Below are 25809 nucleotides of genomic sequence, written 5' to 3'. Positions count from 1 at the left end.
TAACGTGTTAAAACTTTATTTCCGTCCTGTGCTAGAAACGAACTACTAAGTCCATTTTACTTTTCTGTGAGATAGTGTTTACGCTTTCGTCGAACGATACTGCAAAAAATTCACAATTCACATTCACCGCCTGCACTCTGCTCACGTCTGTCTGTCTTTCTCAACTACATCTCCACTGAATAAGTTATTATTGGCTTTTAACTTACGCTGTAGTATATAACTTTCTTCTATTTTACAAAAATATACTTATTCCATACCAATCCCAAAAACAATATTTGATAAACAATTTTAAAACTTCCAGGTTCCTCGTCCAATTCCAGGCTATTTCCAGGTTTTCCAGGTCCAAAAGTAAATTCCAGGCTAATTCCAGGTTTTCAAGGTTTTCCAGGTCAGTAGACACCCTGAACTCAAACTTAACAGTGGATAGCAAGCTCGGACTGGCCAGGGCCCTCTCTCTTTTAATGAATATTGAATAACATGGAAAGTAAGATAAAGATGTCTGCTGTGTAGGAGCATGGTTACTCGTTGTAGTTTGTTCCGTTCCCAGAGTTCGGAGATCCCAGCATTAAATGTAGTCTTGGGGTCTCATTATTGGATTAAATTAACAGTATTGTAAACTCCTGTTTGGGGCCCTTTGTCGAATAGTAAGAATATATTTCAATATGAAGAATGAGGCCCCAGCATCATATTGTTTAAATGTGTATTGGGGCCCCATGAATGCCGAAATGAGACTGACTTTTATAAAGTCCTGCTGGGGTTCTCCGTTAGTCTTTTGACAAGTTATTGCAACACCATAAAGAAAAAAAAAACAAAACAAAAAAACATCTTCACCCTGGGGCCCCATTGCCACGCGTAAATGAAGCTGACACCTTTATGAAGAAAAGTCCTCCCCACCACAACGGGCCGGAGTTTGGGATAGTAGAACTTTTGAACCTGAAGTGATCCACGAATAATGGTTATACCAAAATGAAGCCTTGTTCATACATATATTTTTAGACTAGGAATCAACGATTGAAGTACACTAGAAACCACACAGTGTTGCCAGGTTTTTTTTTTTTTTTTTTTTTTTTGCAAAACATGTAAATTGACTCGCACTCATACGTATGGATGTTCTGTCATTAATTTTCAGTTTGCTTAGTTGGAGTAGCTTGCAAAATATGGAGCAGAAAAAGAATTTTTCATTTCCACCGATAACTAATCGGATGAGGCCTCTGTAAGGGGGAACTAGGAAAATCATAGTTTTCATAAATTAACACTCTGAATTGGCAACCCTGCTGATGTTTCAGTGCATCAAAAGGTGTGTTAAGGATCTGTTTATATTATGCAATTCCTGAAAACAACGAAAAACAAACTTTGAAATTACCATAAAATTTTTACTTACATGCACCCGGCAACACTGTTATGCATTTCTATGGGACTTTAAAGCAAGAGGTATACAAGAACAATTCTCGAACTATTCAAGACCTGGAAACGAACATTCGCAGTGCCAATGAGAACATTAACAATTTTTCATCTTCGTAAAGTTGCTGCCAACCTGGTGAAACGTGTGAACCAGTTTGAATCAAAACCGGGGACACTCCCAGAATTCGCTGTACAGCTGGTAACTCATTTCTGATAGTAGCAGTGTTGCCGGGTGTATATAAGTAAACGTTTTATCATAATAATTTCTAAGTTTGTTTCTCATTGTCTTAAGGAATTACACAATGTAGACAGATCCTTAACACACTTTTTGATGCGCTGAAACATCAGCAGGGTTGCCAATTCAGAGTGTTAATTTATAAAACTACGATTTCCTTAGTTCCTCCTTACAGAGGCCTCATCCGATTAGTTATCGGTGGAAATGTAAAATTCTTTTTCTGCTCCGTATTTTGCAAGCTACTCCAACTAAGCAAACTGAAAATTAATGACAGAATATCCATACGTATGAGTTACAAGTCAATTTACATGTTTTGCAAAAAAAAAAAAAAAAAATTACACCTTCGGTTACATCTGGCAACACTGTGTGGTTCCTGGTGTACTTCAGTCGTTGCTTCCTAGTTTAAAAATATATGTATGAACAAGGCTTCATTTTGGTATAACCATTATTTGTGTGTAACTTCAGGTTCAAAAGTTCTATTATCCCAAACTCCGGGTTGCATTGTATATTGGACACCCTGTATTTCACATTCGTTACGATAGCTTGGCAGTTTTCATTCTATTTCTATGCTTAGTTTTAATTATGTACTAATTTGAAGAATGCAGTGAACCGTAATGATTACCACAATCATTCCACTTCTTGCATATCGCAGAATTATTCATTATTATGTAAACAACACTAGTTTATGTAGGTTCAGGCCATGCACACTACCAATACCGATTATGCTGACGTAAACATATAAACAAGTCTTGTTCAAAAGCTTTTAATTTAACTGTCAGGTAACATGATGAGAAAGAAAGGGAAAAATAACACTGCCAGAACACGTAGGCAACTACAAGTTCAACAGCAATCTTGTAAATCTCGTTAACTTGATAAAACACAAGCACTGATCGCTTTCGGACTTCTTGACTTCATGACCTTTCAAGCAGTGGCTTGTGCTGCACTCCAGCGGCATTCTCAGAGAAATGAGAGTTGGCCTTGAAGAGGTAACAGGGAGAAAAATCTTACCTTTCTTCAACTTGTTCTGGTCGAACTGCAACGAGGCTGATGACGATACTTTGTTGTTTGCGTGGAAAGCATTGCTGTTGTGTAAACTAGCCATTGCCAGGAGTTTTCTTTTGTGGTTGCACAGCTTTGTAAGGTCATTGGACGAACAGTCAACGATTGCCCACGACTTTGCAGGAATCTGAAACAAATTATTTCTTTTTAATACATATGCGTATACACAAATAATATTATTAACAGTCATAATATTTAAACATAATATTAACTTTCTCGGAGATACAAGTTTTGTTTAAGCTGTAGAACTATTTGAGAATCCAATTTCAGGATTCCCACTTTTTTTTATTATTATTATTATTTTTTCAAAAAAAAAAAAAAATTTCCAGGACAAATCACCAATTTTCCAGGACTTCAACACAAGAAAGTATAACAGGATCCCAACTGTAGGTTCAAAACTCTCAACAGTGAAATGAAAAGTACAGTACCTTATGCAGTGAATATTAATGCAACTACAGTATTACTACACAATAATTAAATACAGAAAGCGGAGCATAATGTGCTGCTGCTTTTTTTTTTTTTTTTTTGTGTGTGTGTGTGTGTGTGGCCTCCCAACTCCTTTTATAGCCACCCGATCCACCCACATCCAGTACATATATTTTCATTCTTTCTACATAACATTTTAATTGTGCATAAAATGAAAAACTGAATGAAACTCCAGAGCCACAACAGATCACACGCTCCTGGCGTCTAAAAGGGTACTATTGCTGGTACTTCAAAGAAAGATAATGGTTCTCAATACAACCAGTTTATTTCTATGAGGTGAGTATGTTCACCCATAACCTTGAAATACGTGCACCGATTTTAATTTGTTTGAAAGAGTATACCCTCCAGATGACCCCATATAAGTTTCCTTAGGCTTTGAAGGAACAAGACCATGAAACACCTCAACGGATGCTCTGTTAAGATTTTTGTTGAGAGAAGTTTTATAATTATTAATCTAAAATTACAATATTTTAAGCCACTAATAAAAATAATGCCGACCACAGACATCATGGACCTTGATAGAAAATCATTCTATAAATATATCTTCGCAGGCTCTCCTCACACCAAAGCCCTTAAAAAGTTGTGAAGTGGACTAGAGCTACGGTGTTTGCTTGTTTCTGTAATATTATTCTGTTGGGAACACAAATACTTCTCACATCAAATCTAGCGGGTGAGGGGGTAGAGTTAATGTTTTCCCTGGCTGATAGATCCGAGCTGCAAGCCTGATAATACTCTAACAAAATATATATTTTTAAAAAAACTGAATACACCATTAACCTTTAGAAGACGGACAGTATTTTAAAAAAAATCGCAGACTTTCACATTGGCGGTCCTAGTAGCTCTGCTAATTGTCACAGGGACATGGAACCCACAGAAGAAGAAAATGAAAAATGTTTTTTATTTGTTGCCTTTCTGGGACGCTAGCAACCTATTCGCCGTCGTACGCAGGGAAAAAAAATGACATGTAGCCATATTATATAGCCGTGGATCCACGGGGGATTAAAGGGATACAGTCCCCCCCTTGACGCTCAGGTATACACTAGATAAAGTGGGCTTTAAACCTGCTTTACACTGGAAAAAGCTGCAAACTATGGTTTAGCCCTCCCTTGATCATATCCTGGATCCGCAATTATATATATACAGGGTGTCTGGTGAGGAAAGTCAAAGATTTTGGGAGGTGATAGGGGAGGTCATTCTAAGTAAAAATGCTTATGTGAACATAGGGTCTATTCCTCCTCGATCCGGAGATAGGAGTGGGAGTAACTTTTTGCCTCTTGCACTTGGCGATTTTCGTTTGAAAAATTCTAGCACACCCTGTAGTTAAGGTTATGTTACATATTATACATCGTTTGAAAGCTAATGAAATAGGCTTGCAGATGGTATACAGACTGTCCCAGTATTGCATACAAGAAGGAAGTAACGGAGGGAAATTTTTCGAACTTCCCTATAATATTCCCTTTGATAAACAATTTTGCACTGTTCTTGAGTGGAAACACTGTCGCTAGAGGAATAGTATCTGATTAGGCGAAAATGATGTTGTATACCGAAGATCCAGGTGAGGTGTCAAGTTTTTAGCTTTGCTAAAAGCCGTAATAAAAGCATTCTTTCTAACTCCTTACTCTAATAACATAACGATGTTCCAACTTTCCATAGATGACAATGGTTACGAATATTAATAAACAAATGTTTTTATGCAAAATTGGAAATACAATACTATTCCCTAACATACCAGAGCTCTACATTTTTATGCGGGAATACTAATTACAGTTCTGAACAACAGGTGGCAGTAAACAAAATTCACTTGAATTAAAGCTTTCGTACAACATACTACAGCAGAATGTCCATTGCAATAGGGCTGTCGAAATCATAAATAATTACTTCTAATACATAAACAATAATTACTTCTAATTCATACATATAGAGACGTAGCCATACTAGCGTCAACCTTCAACGTAATTATTTTGCGCGTGCAGCATGTGTTCAAAGATATCCTCCTCAATGCACTTTGCAGTGCGCGTCAGTACATGCAGTGTTGCATGATGGATGCTTTCTCGGCGCTCTTTGACGGTGTTGAATGCTTCTAGAATGATCTGAATTAACTCTTCCCTTGAGTTGGCCTTTCGTCTGTATACAAGGTCCTTCACCCCCACAAGCAAAAATCCAAAGATGTAAGATCCGGGGAGCGGGACGGTCAGTCAATAATCGGCCTCCGTTCTTCACGACCCATCCACCGATGTGGAAAGTTGGAGTCAAGATATTGACATACAGCTTGTGTTGCATGCGAGGGAGCGCCGTTGTGCTGTAAGTACACGGACGCCCGAGTTTGAAGAGTCGCATCTTCCAGTAGTACTGGTAATCATGGCGCAGGAAATGCAAATAATATTCACTGGTCAAACGCTAGGCAGAAAAAAGGTACCAATGATCTGATCACAGATAATCCCGCCCAAACATTTACAGAAAATCATTCCTGATAGTCTTACTGTGATTGCCCTAAGATTTTCGTCAGTCCAACGACGCCAGTTGCGTGTGTTGTTTATCTCATTCCTCGTGAAAGTAGTCTCATCGGTGAATAAAATGAATGGCAAAACATTAGGATGCTCCTGTACCCATTGGGAGAAACCAACATGTAGTTCACTGTCTCCTGGATGGAGATATTGCAGTCTTTGGACATGGAACGCATAAAGCCCTTCTCGCAGTACATCATGTACACTCATGTCCAAAATTATTGTCGCATATCTATAAATATGTTGTTGTAGGAATATAATTTGATACCGAATTCGCCCGGTATTTCTTACAATGTTAGTATATGTATAATAGGGAAAGGCATGTGGTAAATTTCATGTCAAAAGAGCAGTAAATAAGAACAATAAAACGAAAATAAAACTTTCTTGTCCATTTAGGAACATTTTGTTTTACTCATTCTGATTTTTGTACTTATAATTCTTTTCCTATGAAATTTACCACAAATATACATTTCCCGATCATACACATAGTATCAGTATTAAAAGTACCCTGCAAAATCATTATCAAATTATATTCTTAGAAGAAGGCAGTTATAGATATGCGACAATAATTTTGGACATGAGTGTACATACGTATACGGAAGTGCAAATTGATTAGAAAGTCTCCTAATCCTGACGGTTGTCTTCGCTGCCCAGACTGAATAACGTTGTATTCCTATTGAGGGATGTATTTTGAAGCTCGTTAAGATGTCAGCTCACCAGTTTTCCGCAGTTTAGTATACACGTGTGTAAAGACCCGTGCAGTAGGGACTCTTCTGCGGCGAGGAACTTTTCGATGGTAATCTTCCACCGCACCTTTGGCATTACCATCACAAAACTCGTAAAGAAAAAACAATGTTTATTAATATTCGTAACCATTGTCATCTATGGAAAGTTGGAACATCGTTATGTTATTAGAGTAAGGAGTTACGAAGAATGCTTTTATTACGGCTTTAATCAAGCTAAAAACTTGACACCTCACCTGGATCTTTGGTATACAACATATTTTCGCCTAATTAGATACTATTCCTCTAGCGACAGCGTTTCCACTCAAGAACAGTGCAAAATTGTTTATCAAAGGGAATTTTATAGGGAAGTTCGAAAAATTTCCCTCCGTTACTTCCCTCTCGTATGCAATACTGGGACAATCTGTATACCATCTGCAAGCATGTTTCATTAGCTTTCAAACGAGGTATAATATGTAACATAACCTTAACTACAGGGTGTGCTAGAATTTTTCAAACGAAAATCGCCAAGTGCAAGAGGCAAAAAGTTACTCCCACTCCTATCTCCGGATCGAGGGAGAATAGACCCTATGTTCACATAAGCATTTTTGCTTAGAATGACCTCCCAAAATCTCTGACTTTCCTCACCGGACACCCTATATATTTTATATATACAGCGGTTGGACAAAAACTCTAAAACGTTTGCAATATTCGGGAACATCATCATCAGGGAACACCTTGCGTCGGGTCCTCGTAACTATCAGTGCTTGCTTCACTGGCCGCGTACAGTGGCGCTCTCTACCGCGAGTTTTGTAACTGTTGTGCAACAGTCGGTTGAAGTGGGAGCACTGTTACGAAGATATATTTGGTGTTTTTATTCCGAAATGGACACAATCGAAGCAACCGAAGAACGAGAAGCGGAAGGGACGCAAGAGAAATGAAAATTATGAACTCTGACAAAGAATTGTTTGAAGGGGCCCTCATCTTGAGGGCACTAAAATGGTGGAAAAACTGCGAAAAACACCTTTATTTTCAGTTTTATTTCTTTTTGACAATGTTGTCATCACTTTCAGGCCCCGAGAAAAAATATATGTTGTACCTAAGTGTATACAATCTTTTTAAACCAAAAAATCAGCGACGTGCCCCCCCCCCAATTTTTTCTACATTTTTTTTTTTTTTTTTTTTGAAATTTTCAACACGCAAAAAAAAATACGCATCGATGGGTTTGAAAAAATGCACATTTACATCTAGATAGTATCTATAATTTGTGAAACTTTCAAACTTTTTCGACCAACCCCACCAAAACTTAAAAATATTCAATTTTGAGCATATCGGTAAGGGGGGCATATCGGGCTAATTCGGTAAGGGGGGTCAAATTATTTTTGAGGTAGTTTTAGGCCAAGGGTAACCTTTTGGGTAAATAACCCAATTTAGATCTAGGGACGATTTCACTATCTTATTAGGAAAGACCCTTTCTTCGTTTCTTACATGCACTTTCTTAATTTGGAAAGTTCCATTAGCTATAATACCATCTAATGCATGGCATGGTTGATGTAGAACTACGTGTATTCCATTAACTTTCACACTGTTCTTTCACACAAATATATTAGGCGAAGTCAGCACGGGTCACATACTTTTTCTAGCCCTGGGCCTCCAGATACGTTAATCCGGCGCTGGGTCTGTGTGCTTGTTCGAGGAGCATTACGTGCTGCTGGAATCTGCAGTTTGTGTTTCAGCGAACAAAGAATGAACCAAACCAGCTATATCAGAATTCTGAAGAATAATCAGCAACAAAGTGCTCTATAAATGGGTCTTAATAATGGCATCATATTTATGCACGATAAAGTTCTAGAGCATATGGCAGGACATAATACCACGATGGGAGTGATAATGAATTTACCCAAACAATCACTAGACATCAATTCTATAAAACATTTATAGTAAATACTTGATATTACACACACACAAAAGCAGGGTTCTTTTTAACAAAGATGTCAAAAAATAAGCGATGGAACAATGGACTATTTTACCTGCAATTACAGCGAATTTGCTTTCATTCTCAGAGGCTTCACGCAATTATAACATTTTTAATATAAAGAAGAGCTAGTTTTTATTTGACAGTATCATCGCTAACACATTCAGATGTATGAACACGCAATTTAATCAGCCCCTTTACAACCACGATATTAATGGTATCACTGAAATTGTGTAAAACCTGCTCCTGAATTAAATTATTTCTCGAGTCAATGCATACACAATTTGAACGCACAAATATTATAAGCATTCTTACAAATTAAAACTGTCTTTTGACCCTTCTTTAAAGCAAACCACCAGGAACTCACCAATTTTTCATTCTTTTCTTAAACCGAGATATGTTTAATTAATTCCACTCCACGAAACTATAGAAAGAGAAAAACAGTACTCCCATATATCTAAAATAAAGTGAACGTGACCTACTTTTCGCTGAATACGAAATGAATTCAACAAAATGTTAATGAAGGAGAGAGAGAAGAGGACAATTTTTTCAACTGGTCTTTAGTGAGACTTCATACGAGGATGCTGACTCAAGGCAATAAAACCAATGCCACTATAGCTTGTCTACAATGCATACACGTTTCTCAATAAAAAGCTATTCAATTCACAATTCCTTTATTTTTTCGCGTACATTTTTGTTAGCGAAAAAATTCTCATTACGTTACGAAAAATAAAATACTTTTAAAGGAGTTACTTACCCCTTACGCATTTTTTTTTTTTTTTTGAATGTGTGGAATAATGGAAATGAATTATTTCAGTTTAACGTTCCACGATTATGTTCTTTTAGGCTAAGGGAGATTATGATAATGGAAGAATTGGTAAAATAAGAAAGTGAGAGGAACGGGAAAATCCATGGTCACGTTGTCCACCAAAACTTACTTAGCCAGGGATTGAACCAGTTACCCTACGCACCCGAGGTAAGGGATCTACCACTGAGCCATCATGTCCCCTACACACAAAAAAGTACAAAGTAACAGTAGTACTTCCTGGACTTAGTCGGATTGAGTCAGTAACAAGTTTTGGAAGCCTTGGTATGGGCCAGAGATGGCTAAATAAGAGAATATATTTTGAGATGGTCACCTTGAACCACCACATTGATTCTAGAGGGCGTACATTAGTCCACCCCTCAAATATAGGAATGCAGATGACACCTCTTAAATTTCTGAAACTGCCAAAGGTAAAAATTTGGTAGAGTTTATACAATTAGCGCATCGACCTCTGAACGTTTGGATAGTTCATTTCGTTCCCTTATATGGTTAAAAAAAATGCCAAAAATTCGAATTTGGGATGTTTTGGTCCTAAATTATCTCCTATGATGAGGCTTTAGTACGACACATTGTCCTATGATTCGGCACAAAGATCCAGTCTCCTTAACAGCAGAGTGGTTCCATAGTACATCCCTTAAATTTGGGAATTATCACAAAATAAAATTTGGTGAATCTTCTATCAGACTCGGGTACATATCTATAAATTTAAGTGACCATCTTGTCCCCTTCGATGGATAAAAAGTACCAAAATAATTTCTTGGAAGAGGTACACTCATGTGCAAAATTATTGTCGCATGTTTATAAATATGTTGTTGTAGAAATATAATTTGATAACGAATTCGCCCGGTACTTCTTACAATGTTAGTATTGTATAATCAGCAAAGACATGTATGTGGAAAATTTCATGTTAAAAGAGCAGTAAATGAGAACAATAAAACGAAAATAAAACTTTCTTTGTCCACTTAGCAACATTTTGTTTTACTCATTCTAATTTTCGAATTTATAATTATTTTCCTATGAAATCTACCACAAATATAAATTTCCCGATTATATACATAGTATCAGTATTAAAAGTACCCTACAAAATCATTATCAAATTATATTCTTACAAGAAGACAGTTATAGATATGCGACAATCATTTTGGACATGAGTGTACATTATGACTCACTCATTAATTGGAAACTATCACAGCATTTGTGACTAAAGGTCATGTCCCTAAGAAAAACAGGTTTAAAGCTAAATGAATGGTCCATCTCGTTCCCTAATATATATTTAGAAGGGGAGATTATGATTCACTTACTTGAGAACCATATTATAGCTGATGGAGGGTTAAATGTTAACTATCTGGATATATTTGAAAGATAGGTGCCTATCACACGTCCATGTTAAAATCTTGTATTTGTGAATGGGTGCAGAATGGCCTAAAGTATTTTGAAAAAGACTCTGCCGTATAAATGAATATTCAACGATGAAATTTTATGTAGCCATGATTGAATGCTGGGTCTACTGTCAACGACACTTTGCTCGTTGTAATTTACAACACAATAATTACATTCTGAATTCAGTACTTAGTTCAGTTTGTCGAAGATACGAGGGTCATCCCAAAAGTAACGTGTCCTAATCCAAAGAAACTTTACATCATTTTAAAGCTTGTACACAACTATTTTCTTATACAATCGCCATTTCAGTCGATGCATTTTTGTAGGCTCCGTGGTAGTTTCTAGATGTCCATGTCACACTAGATCATGGCCATTTGCTTAACCCATTAGTGCCCCATTAAAGAATTCCCCACTGGTATTTTGAAAAGTTTTTTTTTTTTTTTTTTTGCCTATTTGCTCCTAATAGTACTCTAAAATAGATATTTTTGAAAAATATTTATTTTATTTATTTTTGTTTTGTTTTTTAGCCCGGCAACTTAAGTTGCCAACAGGCACATACATATTCAAAAAAGAGAACTTTTGAAAAGTTACAATTTTGTGGGAGAAAATACACTGCAAAAACATGACTATTAAAAACAAATTGATCATTCCTTTACAGACCTTCAATCCTTCCTTCTGGAGTCTTTTAAATCAATCCAGTTAAGTCTTTCTCCTTAAAACACATTGTAACCAAAAAAAAAAAAAAAAAAGTGCTAACCTCGCGTCAATATATCATACAAAGAAAATACAACGATGCTATGACGAAACAGACTAAAGTTACTTCACGGTTAAAACCAGCAATGCCAATCCATGAATTTCTGCGCTATGACGAAAAATTGCCGTGGTTAACTTAAGGTTATTCAGAACGTCCAAACAGTTTGTGTCTAAAACGATAGATGGCGCCACCGTCACCAATGTTAACATATACAACTAATAAAATTAAAACAATCAAATATAAAATTAACAGTTCAAAAATTAAGCAAAAACGGATATAATCTGGTTAATGGACGTTACAAAATCTAGGGAATGGTACGTGTCGATTTCAGATATTGTTATTAGTTTCATTGTTAGAGGCCACCATTGTTAAGTAAACAATCAACTTTATCTGCCGTACTTTCTACCAGAAACTGACCAAACTTTGCACACCCATTTAAGATTGAAATATCTAGGGAATGGTACGTGTGGATTCCACATATTGTTGTTAGTTTCATTGTTAGAGGCCACCATTGTTAAATAAACAATCAACTTTATCTGCCACACTTTCTACCACAAACTGACCAAACTTGGCACACCCATCGGATTAGCACAGAGATATCTACTGAATGGTACCAGTCGATTTCACATATTGTTGTTAGTTTCATTGTTCGAGGCCTCCATTGTTAAATAAACAATCGGTGGATTTCTCCATTGTTAGATAAACAATCAACTTTATCTGCCATACTTTCTATCACAAACTAACCAAGCTTGGCACACTCATTTACGATTGAGATATCAATGGAATGGTACGTGTCGATTTCACCTATTGTTGTTACTTTCATTGTTAGAGGCCGCCATTGTTAAATGAACAATCAACTTTATCTGCCATACTTCCTACCAGAAATTGGCCAAACCTTGCACACACATTTAAGATTAAAATATCTAGGGAAAGATATGTGTCGTTTTCTCATATTGTTGTTAGTTTCATTGTTGAAGATCAGCATTGTTAAATAAACATTCGTTGGATTTCTCTATTGTTAAATAAACGATTAACTTTATCTGTCATAATTTCTACCACAAACTAAGCAAACTTTTCACACTTATGAACGATTGAGATATCTATGGAATGGTATGTGTCGATTTCACATATTGTTGTTCTTTCATTGTTGAAGGCCACCATTGTTAAATAAACAATCTTTGGATTTCTAAATTGTTACATAAACAATAAACTTTATCTTACACTCTTTCTACCAAAAACTAATCAAATTTGGCGCACTCATTTACCATTGAGATATCTATGAAACGGTACGTGTCGATTTCACATATTGCTGATAGTTTCATTGTTAGAGGCCACCATTGTTAAATAAAAAATCAACTTTATGTGCCACACTTTTTAACAGAAACTGACCAAACTTTGCACACCCATTTAAGATTGAAATATCTAGGGAATGGTATGTGTCGATTTCACATATTGTTGTTAGTTTCATTGTTGAAGGCCACCATTGTTAAAGAAACAATCAAGTTTTTCTGCCACACTTTCTACAACAACCTAAACAAAATTTGCAGACTCATTTAAGATTAAGATATCTATGGAACGATATGGGTCGATTTCACATATTGCTGATAGTTTCATTGTTAGAGGCCACCATTGTTAAATAAACAATCAACTTTACCGGCCATACGTTCTACCACAAGCTGACCAAACTTTGCACACCCATTTAAAGTTGAAATATCTAGGGAATGCTATGTGTCGATTTCACATATTGTTGTTAGTTTCATTATTGAAGGCCACCATTGTTATATAAACAATGGTTGGATTTCTCCATTATTAAATATACAGTAACTTTATCTGTAATATTTTCTACCACAAACTAACCAAACTTGGCACACTCATTTACGATTGAGATATCTATGGAATGGTGCGTGTTGATTTCACTTATTGTTGTTACTTTCATTGTTAGAGGCCACCATTGTTAAATGAACAATCAACTTTATCTGCCATACTTTCTACCACAAACTGGCCAAACTTGGCACACCCATTTAAGATTGAAATATCTAGGCAATGGTACGTGTGGATTCCACATATTGTTGTTAGTTTCATTGTTGAAGACCACCATTGTTAAATACACAATCGTTGGATTTCTCCATTATTAAATATACAGTCAACTTTATCTGTCATATTTTCTGCCACAAACTAACCAAACTTGGCACACTCATTTACGATTGAGATATCAATGGAATGGTTCGTGCCGATTTTACACATTGTTGTTAGTTTCATTGTTGAAGGCCACCATCGTTAAACAAAGAATCAACTTTATCTGCCGTACTTTCTACCAGAAAGTGAAGAAACTTTGCACACCCATTTAAGATTGAGATATTTAGGGAATGGTACGTGTGGATTCCACATAGTGTTGTTAGTTTCATTGTTGAAGGCCACCATTGTTAAATATACAATCAACTTTATCTGCCACACTTTCTACCACCAACTGACCAAACTTGGCATACCCATCGGATTACAACTGAGATATCTAGGGAATGGTACCTGCCGATTTCACATATTGTTCTTACTTTCATTGTTCGAGGCCGCCATTGTTAAATAAATAATCGTTGGATTTCTCCATTGTTAGATAAACAATCAACTTTATCTGCCATACTTTCTATCACAAACTAACCAAGCTTGGCACACTCATTTACGATTGAGATATCAATGGAATGGTACGTGTCGATTTCACCTATTGTTGTTACTTTCGTTGTTAGAGGCCGCCATTGTTAAATGAACAATCAACTTTATCTGCCATACTTCCTGCCAGAAACTGGCCAAACCTTGCACACACATTTAAGATTAAAATATCTAGGGAAAGATATGTGTCGTTTTCTCATATTGTTGTTAGTTTCATTGTTGAAGATCACCATTGTTAAATAAACATTCGTTGGATTTCTGTACTGTTAAATAAACGATTAACTTTATCTGTCATAATTTCTACCACAAACTAAGCAAACTTTTCACACTTATGAACGATTGAGATATCTATGGAATGGTATGTGTCGATTTCACATATTGTTGTTCTTTCATTGTTGAAGGCCACCATTGTTAAATAAACAATCTTTGGATTTCTAAATTGTTACATAAACAATCAACTTTATCTTACACTCTTTCTACCAAAAACTAATCAAATTTGGCGCACTCATTTACCATTGAGATATCTATGAAACGGTACGTGTCGATTTCACATATTGCTGATAGTTTCATTGTTAGAGGCCACCATTGTTAAATAAACAATCAACTTTAACGGCCATACGTTCTACCACAAACTGACCAAACTTTGCACACCCGTTTAAAGTTGAAATATCTAGGGAATGCTATGTGTCGATTTCACATATTGTTGTTAGTTTCATTATTGAAGGCCACCATTGTTATATAAACAATGGTTGGATTTCTCCATTATTAAATATACAGTAACTTTATCTGTAATATTTTCTACCACAAACTAACCAAACTTGGCACACTCATTTACGATTGAGATATCTATGGAATGGTGCGTGTTGATTTCACTTATTGTTGTTACTTTCATTGTTAGAGGCCACCATTGTTAAATGAACAATCAACTTTATCTGCCATACTTTCTACCACAAACTGGCCAAACTTGGCACACCCATTTAAGATTGAAATATCTAGGCAATGGTACGTGTGGATTCCACATATTGTTGTTAGTTTCATTGTTGAAGACCACCATTGTTAAATACACAATCGTTGGATTTCTCCATTATTAAATATACAGTCAACTTTATCTGTCATATTTTCTGCCACAAACTAACCAAACTTGGCACACTCATTTACGATTGAGATATCAATGGAATGGTTCGTGCCGATTTTACACATTGTTGTTAGTTTCATTGTTACAGGCCACCGTTGTTAAGTAAACAATCAACTTTATCTGCCGTACTTTCTACCAGAAAGTGAAGAAACTTTGCACACCCATTTAAGATTGAGATATCTAGGGAATGGTACGTGTGGATTCCACATAGTGTTGTTAGTTTCATTGTTGAAGGCCACCATTGTTAAATATACAATCAACTTTATCTGCCACCAACTGACCAAACTTGGCATACCCATCGGATTACAACTGAGATATCTAGGGAATGGTACCTGCCGATTTCACAAATTGTTGTTAGTTTCATTGTTATAGGCTACCATTGTTAAATAAACAACTTTGTCATACGTTCTACCAGAAACTGACGAAATTTTGCACACAAATTTAAGTTTTAAATATCTAGGGAATGCTACGTGTCGATTTCATGTATTGTTGTTAGTTTCGTTGCTGAAGACCACCATTGTTAAATACACAATCGATGGATTTCTAAATTGTTAAATAAACAAACAACTTTACCTGCCATACTTTCTACCACAAACTAACCAAACTTGGCACACTCATTTGCGATTAAGATGTCTATGGAATGGTACGTGTCGATTTCACATATTGTTGTTAGTTTTCTTGTTAGAGGAAACCATTATTAAATAAACAGTCATCTTTATCAGCCATACTTTTTTAGCAGAAACTGGCCAAACTTTGCATACCCATTTAAGATTGAAATATCTATGGAATGGTATGTGTCGATTTCACATATTGTTTTTGTTTCATTGTTGAAGATCACCATTGTTAAATAAACAATCATTGGATTTCTTCTTTGTTAAATAAACAATCAACTTTATCTTACATACTTTCTACCACAAACTAACCAAACTTTGCACACCCATTTAAGATTGAAATATCTAGGAAATAGTACGTGTTGATTCCACATATTGTTGTTAGTTTCATTGTTGAAGGCCACCATCGTTAAACAAAGAATCAACTTTGCTATATTTTGTACCAGAAACTGACCAAACTTGGCACACCCATCGGATTACCACTGAGTTATCTATGAAATGGTACTTGTCGATTTCAGTTGTTGTTGTTAGTTTCATTGTTAGAGGCCACCATTGTTAAATAAACAATCAACTTTATCTGTCATACTTTCTACCAGAAACTAACGAAACTTTGCTTACCTATTTACGATTGAAATGTCTATGGAATGGTACATGCCGATTATCAAGGGCTAAGCCCTAGCCAAATTGTGTGTAATACGTCATTATGCTTGGGATCAAACGATAATTATTCGTGATCAAACGAGCTGGCCAAATTCCGATTGAATTTGTTTTCATAGTGGCTGTGGTGGAGGGGCTAACAAGTCATCGGTAAATGTTATTGTTCGGAAAATGGAATAGTGCAAAAAAAATAAACATATTTCATTCAGAACTTTGTTGTGCCTGCTTTGTAACCAGTGTGAATTAGTTGTGTGCCGCCAGATTTCTTTTCATTCTTTTTTTTTTTTTTTTTGTCTCGTCTCAGGTGGAGCGGGATGGCCCCCTACAGCGTTCCTAGAATTACACTCTAAAAGCCCACAGTGTTCCTAGAGCTGCACTCTAAAATCCCCTTCCATATAACTGACCTTTGTTTCACAGCAGACACCTCACATTTGAACTCTGTTGAGATTCTGTGTAAGTTTGTCGGTTGTACGCACAAATTGAGAGTATAAACACGTATTAGGGAATGAGAAGTTCTCGAAATAAATTTGCAAGCTGAATATTTTTTCGCGACATAAGTGAAGAGTAATTGTATATCCTTGAAGAGTACCCTGGAGAGTAAGAAAACTCTAAGCAAAATAATCATTGAATAAATAGCAATGTAATCACAGTAATGTACATATGGCATGTTGTATTTCTACCAGATTGTCAGAGCACTAATTCTCTCATTTTTTGATGTGAGCGGTCTCGCTATCGAATCTCCAGAAGAACATTAAAAAAAAAGATGTATTTAGGTCTATTCCATTTTAAACAAACGAAATACGTTGCGTAAAAGAACTTTCCATGTTAAAATATTTGATGGGTAGAGTAGTTTGTGTGGGATTTGATTGTTATTGCATGTATCTATTGCATGCTGATTGGGTAGCTGGGAAGGCAGCCAAGATATTCATTCTGACGGTTGCAAGCCCGTGAAAATACAGAGCAACAGTTACTCCAAGGGAGTAGATAATAGATTTAAAAAAAAAAAAACTACCGTGAGGGAGAGAGCCGAAAAGAGTTTATAGTATGAAATTTTGTCCGCAACTAGGGAAGTTCCGCCAGGAACGCAGGATCACCTGTATATGGCTCTCATTGTTGAGACACTAAAATTTTTCAATTAATCGTATACGGAAGATAAACATTAATAAACTATTTTTATTTATTTACTTATTCCTCGGGGGGTAGTCTATCTCAGAAGATTACGATTAGCATAATTCTATGTTTCAGGGGTGCGCTTCCAATCCACCTCCCAGAGGCGGTTTTTGGGTGGGCGAACTGGACCTTGTCCTTAGATCCACACATTAATTAAAGTATATGTAACACACATGTACGTATGTGTGTGTGTGTGCGTATGATATGTGTATATGTATGTATGCTAAATGTAAAATATTTTTGAACCAATGTTTCCAATCCAAATAATAGAGACCCACGGCTCCAACTCGCCAAAAACAAATTCCGCCTGTGTCACCTTCTACCAGGGTGGAAAAAAATCATGATTTTTTTCAAAAAAATCATTTTTGTTGATTTTTTTGATTTAAATCGATTTTTTTGATTTAAATCAAATCTTTCTCCTCGTATAATGCAAGTCGCGAACTGAAGAAAAAGCATTAGGAATTAGTATTAAATGCTAATTATGCCATTTAAGTGAAAGTATTGGGGTTGAATTTTGAATTATCCCCAATCGTTAACCTATATCAATCCCAAACAATGTTTCTTAACCCTTTAAATTATGGCTCTTTTTAAACATAAATTATAGACTTTCAGTCAAGCAGCTACAGCATCATCCCTATTTATCCTAGGGTCATGGTACACATATCACTCTTTTTAGAATAGAACAGTTTTTGAAACGGTAATATTCACATTTCCCTATCATGTCCCTGAAGCGGGAAATTTTGAGAATAATCGGCATTTTTTTACTTTTTTTTAAAAAATTTTAATCCCCTCTTTATTCCCCTGTGTTAACGCACAGATCTCAAAATCAACTGGGAAATACTAAGGGGTGTACTGAATGTATGTACAAAATTTCAAGCTTCTACCTTGAGTAGTAAGGGTGAGGAAATTATTTAACAATGAGCTAAGAAGATTCCCACGATGACCCGGATGTAATATAAAAATTTCCTCAGACATCCCTATTTATCTAGGATCATGATTTGTACATTATTCTCTTCAGAATAAAACAAATTTTCAAACGTGTCCCTTCAAATGTCTCCATCATGTATCTGGGGCGGGTAAATCACGAAAAAATGAATTTTTTGTTAAAAATATTAAAAAAAAAAAACTAATACCTCTGTGGACCCCTGCCCCTGTTTTAAGGCAGAGATCTGAAACAAATCTGTAAACTACTGAGTGGTGCACTGAGTACATGTGCAAAATTTCAATCTTGTAGGTGCAAAAGTAAGCCCGCGAAAAATAATATTCCTCAAATACCCCAGATTCCCGTATAAAACAGGATCTCAGATAACAGTTTCCTGCGACATCCCTATTTATCCTAGGAGCATACTACGTACATCATTTTCTTCAGAATAGAACAGCCTTTGAAACGGTACCATTCATATGTCTCCACCTGAGACGGGAAAGTCACGAAAAAAGCTGTTTTTGTTAAAAATATTGTTTTTTTTATTTTTATTTATATATATATATATATATATATATATATATATATATATATATATATATATATATATATATATATATATTTAACATTTTTGCCTCTCTGGACTCCGCTGTTTCCACAGAGATCTGAAAACATCTGAAAATTATTAAGGGGTGCACTGAACGAGTGTGCAAAATTTCAGTCTTCTGAATGCAAAATATAACCCGCAAAATGCCAAATAATAATAATAATACGCATAACAAAAAAAATCATTTTTTTAAATTTGACGTCATCACACAATATGCCTCAACGCAGAAAGGCGTGAAAGCATATGCAACATGTTCTAGAATGCCTCCAGTCTTGAAGAAAACGAAGTAAAAAACCTTATTGGTACTTTTTAATCGAATAATGAAGATTCTACCCTATCACCTAAAAATATAATATAATTTAAATAGAATAATTTAATTATATAATTTAAAAGGTACAGCAACGTTTATCAAAATGACACTTTTTTTCACAAAAGTTACTTATATTTGCCAGGGGCCTATTTTTAAAAACTCAGAACTAGCTTGCAGCATGAAATACATAAATTTCGCCTAAAGTTATAAAACAAAAAACAAAAATGGAGAGAGGATAGGACCCCTCTAAATACACCCTATTATCTAGGAACAAACAAACAGACACGCACAAAAAAGAATTTTCGTCTTAAATATCGATAGTAATTTCCCCGTTGGAATAGTTAACGATCTTAAAACCCAAACCCAATGTTACGAAAAGAAGAAAACAGGATTGCTCCGTTACCTGTTCAAAACGGGATTTTCCCTAATCATCCTCTGCATGACATTTGTTTTCATACTATACTGTACATTTGAGTCTCATTGTATTATGATTATTAATTTCCATAATCGAAATAACAAAACAGAAACGGGATTTTACTTATTTTCACTTTAAATTAATTTATTTCGGAATTCGATTTAAATCAACGATTTTTATTTAAAAAATCAAGTGATTTAAATCTTGATTTAAATCGTGATTTAAATCAGACTGATTTAAATCAATCCACCCTGCCTTCTACACATCAGCGGCTATGCCCATAGTATATTCTATGATAACAATTGACTGAATGTGCTTTTCAAGTTTCTAGCTCATTTTCTTGGAAAGATAATGCGTAAGACTCTCTTAGTGTTGCAACGAGACGAGACAGGACTCTTTGAATCGAGACACGATACAATACGAAACGTTTCGTAAAACGTCTTGTCTCGTGTCTCGAAAAATACAAACACAGTTTCTGAATTTGCTTAAAAAATTATTAACTCGGAATAAATTATTTGCCTTCGAAATGTATACCATCTTTTATTATTTCAAATGATCCAAATGATTCAACGTTTCAAACCCTACAAAGAACAGGGAATACCTAAAGCACTTTTTAAAAATGATTCTTACAAACAGCTTTCACTTCCATTTTTCAATCGATTCAAGTTTAATTATTTTGTGATAGTGCTCCAGATTCAAATACAATGTAAAGCGTTCATTGAGATCAGTGTTTCAGAAGATTTTATTCCGGGGGCTGGTGGAGATATCTACGTATAAAAATCCTTTAATAGAAGTACAAGTATGCGTAGAAGTGGCAATTTTATCAGTAACTAACTATTGTTTCATGGTCTTTCTCGTTCCGAACCAAGACAGAAACGTGTCAGCCTTTCTCGACACTGAGTTTCGAAAAAGATTCTGATTTGACAATAAAATTTATCTTTTTTATCCTTTTATGATGTTATTCGAAGATAAACCATTTTTTAAATGGGAAAGTTACATAGGCCTCCTTATTTGTTGAAGTGGCGCCAGGGGTTCTGAAAAAAGGATATCAGAATAAATGGGGAAATCTTGTCTTTCGTCTGTACTGACGGTATTGACAAATGTTCCTATCGAAGTAATTACGGGTTCAGTCGAAACTAAGCAGTCGTTGCTGGAGGATTGCAGTCGTGTTTTGTGCTGTGCTCTGTTAACCAAACTAGGTTAAAATTTATAATTTTAACCACTTGGTTTAACAGCTCTTTTGTGGGCCTCAGCCTTTCTGGTGTTGCCACGAGACGAGACGGACACATCTTTTCTAGACGAGACGACACAGCCAGAAGTCTCGTCTTGTCTCGTTTCGTCTCGTGGCAACACTAGACTCTCTAGATATATCAGTGCAAGGTGTGACAACGTTCCTCACGGAGCACATGTTAGCTCTCAGCCTCTTTCTTTCACTGATGTTTGTTTACGTAGTAGATGAATATATAGAGAGTAACAAAAGGATGAGATATGCAGATTCTCTTGAAACCACATTAAAATTGTAGCAGTATTTGGAGCTTGTTATAAATGGATTTACCGGGGAACTAAAATAATTCTGGGAACTGATCATACAGTATTGATATAAATAAACATGGAAACAAGTAAATACAAAGAACTGAAATCGTGAATTGTTTTCAAAATACAGAAATCTCGAAGGAATATCTGTTTAGGCGGCTTTAATTGTAAAGGAATTTTGAATAAATTTGCATCCCCTGAATTCTTATAAAAAAAAAAATAGAAATCTTTCTTTTAGCGTACGAATGAGATGCTTTAGGAAATTAGGTTAAGATAATTAAAATGATACTGTCCTTTGCAAAATTTAAGAGGAATACCATGATCGAAAAAGCATGAGTCAAACTATAAAGGTCAGTGGTAGCTTTTGCCATTTCTTACGACCACTATACGCACCTTATTGCGAAAAATTTATTCGTATTATAAAACCGATATCATTCAATAAATGTCAAATTTAACAGATCTTGAGAGATGAAATGACAAAAATTGTCATTACCTCTGTCGCATAAGATATTCTAGCTTTGTGACCCATGTTATTATATGACTTTCACGATAAGTGACAAGGAGAATATAAATCCCAAGTTCAAAACGTAAGGAAAGAAACCGGCTGTTCGCGCTTCAAATTATGAAAAATGTACCAAAATGGTTGAAATTATGATTTTGTATTTCTTTACGAGAAAGAAGAATAAAAATAAAAATTGGAGCAATTCTAATCATGTATGTATAAGTCCACTATCTTCTTCAAGTTACTAAACTAACTTCAAGTGTTTCAACCATTTTTGACACATAACTCGAAAACTTTTAGAGATATTAGAGGCAAGAATACGTGGTTGATAATGAGCTTTTTAATTATGTCACAATACTTTTGAACTTTACCTTATGAGAAATGGCATATTCCAAAATTAATTCAGTACCACTCTAATCTGAATTTTACCAAATGATTAGCGAAAGTGATACGGTGTGCATCGTCCAGGGATTAATTCCCGGTGTGGCACTCAAACATTTCTGTATTGACCAAATATCGAGAGAAAAGTTGGGAAACTAAAAGATAGCGGACTTCAATCTAGACAGCCGGCGAAGTTGGGTGTGGTTGTCCTTACTACTAACATAAGCCCGCTGCAGGCTCAGATCACAAGGGACTGTTGCGCCAGGATTATCTATCTATCTATCTATCTATCTATCTATAATATATATATATATATATATATATATATATATATATATATATATATATATATATATATATATATATTGGTGTTATTATTTTACCTTACATTCTCTCAGTAGCGTAAGTAAGGACGAATGGGCCTCCCCGCAAAAGTGTTAAACGGACCCCCTCTTTCGACATTCATGAGTCACGTAAAATTTACAGAGAACAGTTTTGACTTTCTATGTTCTATCTAGTGAGTCACAACTTGCTCGTATGCAAAAAAAATGCACATTATTATTATTATTATTATTATTATTATTATTATTATTATTATTATTATTATTATTATATTGTGCTATAGTTTTCGTCTATTCTGCTATACCAAATTCGAGAGTCTACGACATCCGACATTTTTAATGAGGTGTGGTCGTCCCACTTTTTGTTGTTTGGTTCGATGCTGGTTTCACTGTTCTTTTCCCATCTTTGAAATACATAAGCACGGCAGATCGCGAAAACTCGACAAGTCGCGTTGTTTCCGAAATGAAGCTCCCAGCCACTTAGTCACCCTGATATATCGTCGTCCTTCCCCATTCAAGGCACAAGCATCACACTGACTAATCGAGTGAGATTCTTGCCGTGTTTGGCGCGCGGTTGTGTTATGCCTTGTAGCTCTTATCTCAGCCCGATGATTTCGTTCAAAAAGTAGCGAGTGGTCATAATGTTTTCGCTGGTCAGTAAAAGTTTTGTTGGCATTTAATTTACTAAATAATCGCTCAGGTGTTACCGTCTTCATAGGTAAAAGTGAGATATAGTTGGAACATCACATAATTTTTAACATCTTAACATTATAAAGTTTAACTTCGAAACTGAAATGGGCCTCTTTCTGTTCTGGGCCTCTCAATGTTGCGGGCCCTGCAGGCCCTTTAGTTGCGCCACATCATTCTCTCTACTCAGAAGGATAGGGACAAATAGAAAAGTCAAAATTCATTTTGTCCATTTTTCATGCATCATACACTTCAGAAAAAAAAATCATATAATACTGATATGTAAGAAAATATTAGTATTGTTTGTCTGTTTTCTGTATACAAAGAACCATTTAGGTTCTTTTTATCTCATATTCTGGTAATAATCAAAAAAAGAAAAGAGTTTCATGCAGGGATTTATTTGTAGCCAGGGAAGCCTGGGAATTTCCCCCCTTCTAAGTTTTGACTTCCTTGTCTCTTAGTTCCGTCTTCTTTCCAGGTAAAATGCCCCTTTCATAGGCTATATAATCTGTTTATAAAGTACAATAATGCAACTTCACGTTTTAGTAGCAATCCTATATAAATGTTCCCCCCTTCTACAAAATCCACAAATAAACCACTGGTTTCATGTGATAAACGTACGAAAGATAATTTGTCAACGCGATGTGAATGACGTTCTCTGCAACCTAATTCCCGTTTTTCGTACAAAACTCTATTCCTACCTGCAAAAAGAAAAGATTTATGTTACTCATCAATGGTTGAGGTTTTGCCCTGCGGCTGAACAACACGGCTTGTATAAATAGACTCTGACTGACTGCAGGTGCACGAAAAAAAAAAAAAAAACTGTTGGATTCCTCTCCCCGCCCACTTCAAGTGTGGATATCCTGGACACATTCAAACTGAGCGGTACGATCTTTCAGTTCTTCCCAGTAGAGGTACCAGCAGTGATTGCTAAATGAAAAAGTGAGCATCTGGTGGCGAAAAGGCGAAGTGCTCGGACAAGGGGGAGTTCACAGGAACCTTAAGTTGCCAAGGAGTTAATGAAGCTTTGAACCTCATCTTTCACATCGTCCTCGTTAGTCATTGGTTTGCTAAACTTCCGTGGCTGTCTCCGTTCTTTTCTTTGTCGTTAATTTCAGTACGCCAGCCGCAAATTCTCTACAACACCTGATGACGTTTTTGACATTCGTGAACTTCCAATTGGCGATGAATTTCAATCGGTTCAAAAACTGAATACACGCGGTAAATGCCAAGCGTGTGTCTTTACAAACGGGTGAGCGTCCCAGAAGCTTCTTCGGGAATGTAATTTAACTTCAATCTCTCTCATTGTTCGGTACATAGTACAACAAACTATAAATGAACATCCCGCAGCGGCAGTACATTCTGAGTCAGAGATTCGTTTACAGTAAACGTGTAATGGCGTGCTCAATATGGTTAAGGGGCCCCATCACTGCGAAATTAAAATACCGCTAATTTTACAGTAATTATGTCATATCTTCAAATAGATAAAAGATAATCGAAAAGTGAAACAAGAACGCGCTAGACAACATTATTTTGCGTGAGATAGCGTTATCACAACTTATTTGTCTGCTTTCGATTTCCAGCCATTTAGAATATCGGCATTTATTTTCGCGCTTCTAAATAACTGAAAACAGAAAGCTACTTACTATGTGACTCGTGATAACGGTACATCATCCAAAATAACATTGTCTGCGAAGGTCTTGTTTCACTTTTCGATTATCTTTTATCTATTTGAAGATATGACATAATTACTGTAAAATTAGCGGTATTTTAATTTCGCAGTGATAGGGCCTCTTAAGACAAATAAAGAAAATAAAAACAATACAACTACAACAAACCCAGATAGTTCTAAACATGTGACAAGACCATTGAATAAGTAGTAGAAGGTCTGAACCTTCGTGCAAAATAAGAAGCAGAGTCGAAAATAAAATATGTCTCAACGGAAGATGAAATAACATCCGCAAAAAGAAACTCAACTCAATCACCAACAAAGAAGACATCTAGTGCCCGAGGTACAGTGGTTGTTAAGTTACATCACTGGCTGCGTGGTTCAATATGAAGCAGCGTAAAACCTTAAAAGCTCTCTCATCGGAACATTCTATAACAACCGAACAATATAATCATAAAAAGAATGCCATTTGCAATCCTTCCTGAAACACCAAGAACTCGAACCAGAATAAGAAATGTGATACATTTAAAAGGGCAAAACCCAAATGTCGTCTAATACTGCCGCATACAAAGATAACACGTAAACCTAACTCTTGCACTTCCATATCTGTGATTAGTGGAATTTTACATGTGTGATCTAGTTTAATCCTACCGGGCAGATAATCTTTCAAAATATTACACGCTTCCAATCAAGCACTGACTCTCTTCATATGGTCAGGTAATTCTCATGCAGTGCTCAGCGAATTTTACATGTGTACCATCAAGCTCGGTATAATGCTTCTAGGACAATATTATACCGAGGAAGAGTTTAGGAATGCATTTAATTTCAGTCCCTGTGGGAACCGTTCCAAATATGAACATCTGAAT

General features: G+C 35.8%; 1 protein-coding gene across 2 annotated transcripts in view; it reads right to left on the bottom strand.

Moving 5' to 3' along the window:
* Positions 1-25809, bottom strand: part of LOC145678911 (uncharacterized) — a 240151-nt gene that overhangs the window by 81371 nt on the left and 132971 nt on the right. For both annotated transcript variants that reach the window (XM_081749518.1, XM_081749519.1), the window contains exon 4: positions 2645-2822. In XM_081749518.1, coding sequence (XP_081605644.1) covers positions 2645-2822 — 178 coding nt within the window. The remainder of the gene's footprint in view (positions 1-2644; positions 2823-25809) is intronic.

The sequence above is a fragment of the Thermobia domestica genome, chromosome 2 (genome assembly GCF_964235325.1).
Source record: "Thermobia domestica chromosome 2, izTheDome1.hap1.1, whole genome shotgun sequence".
Lineage (NCBI taxonomy): Eukaryota > Metazoa > Arthropoda > Insecta > Zygentoma > Lepismatidae > Thermobia > Thermobia domestica.
This window is presented reverse-complemented; position numbering and strand designations above follow the sequence as displayed.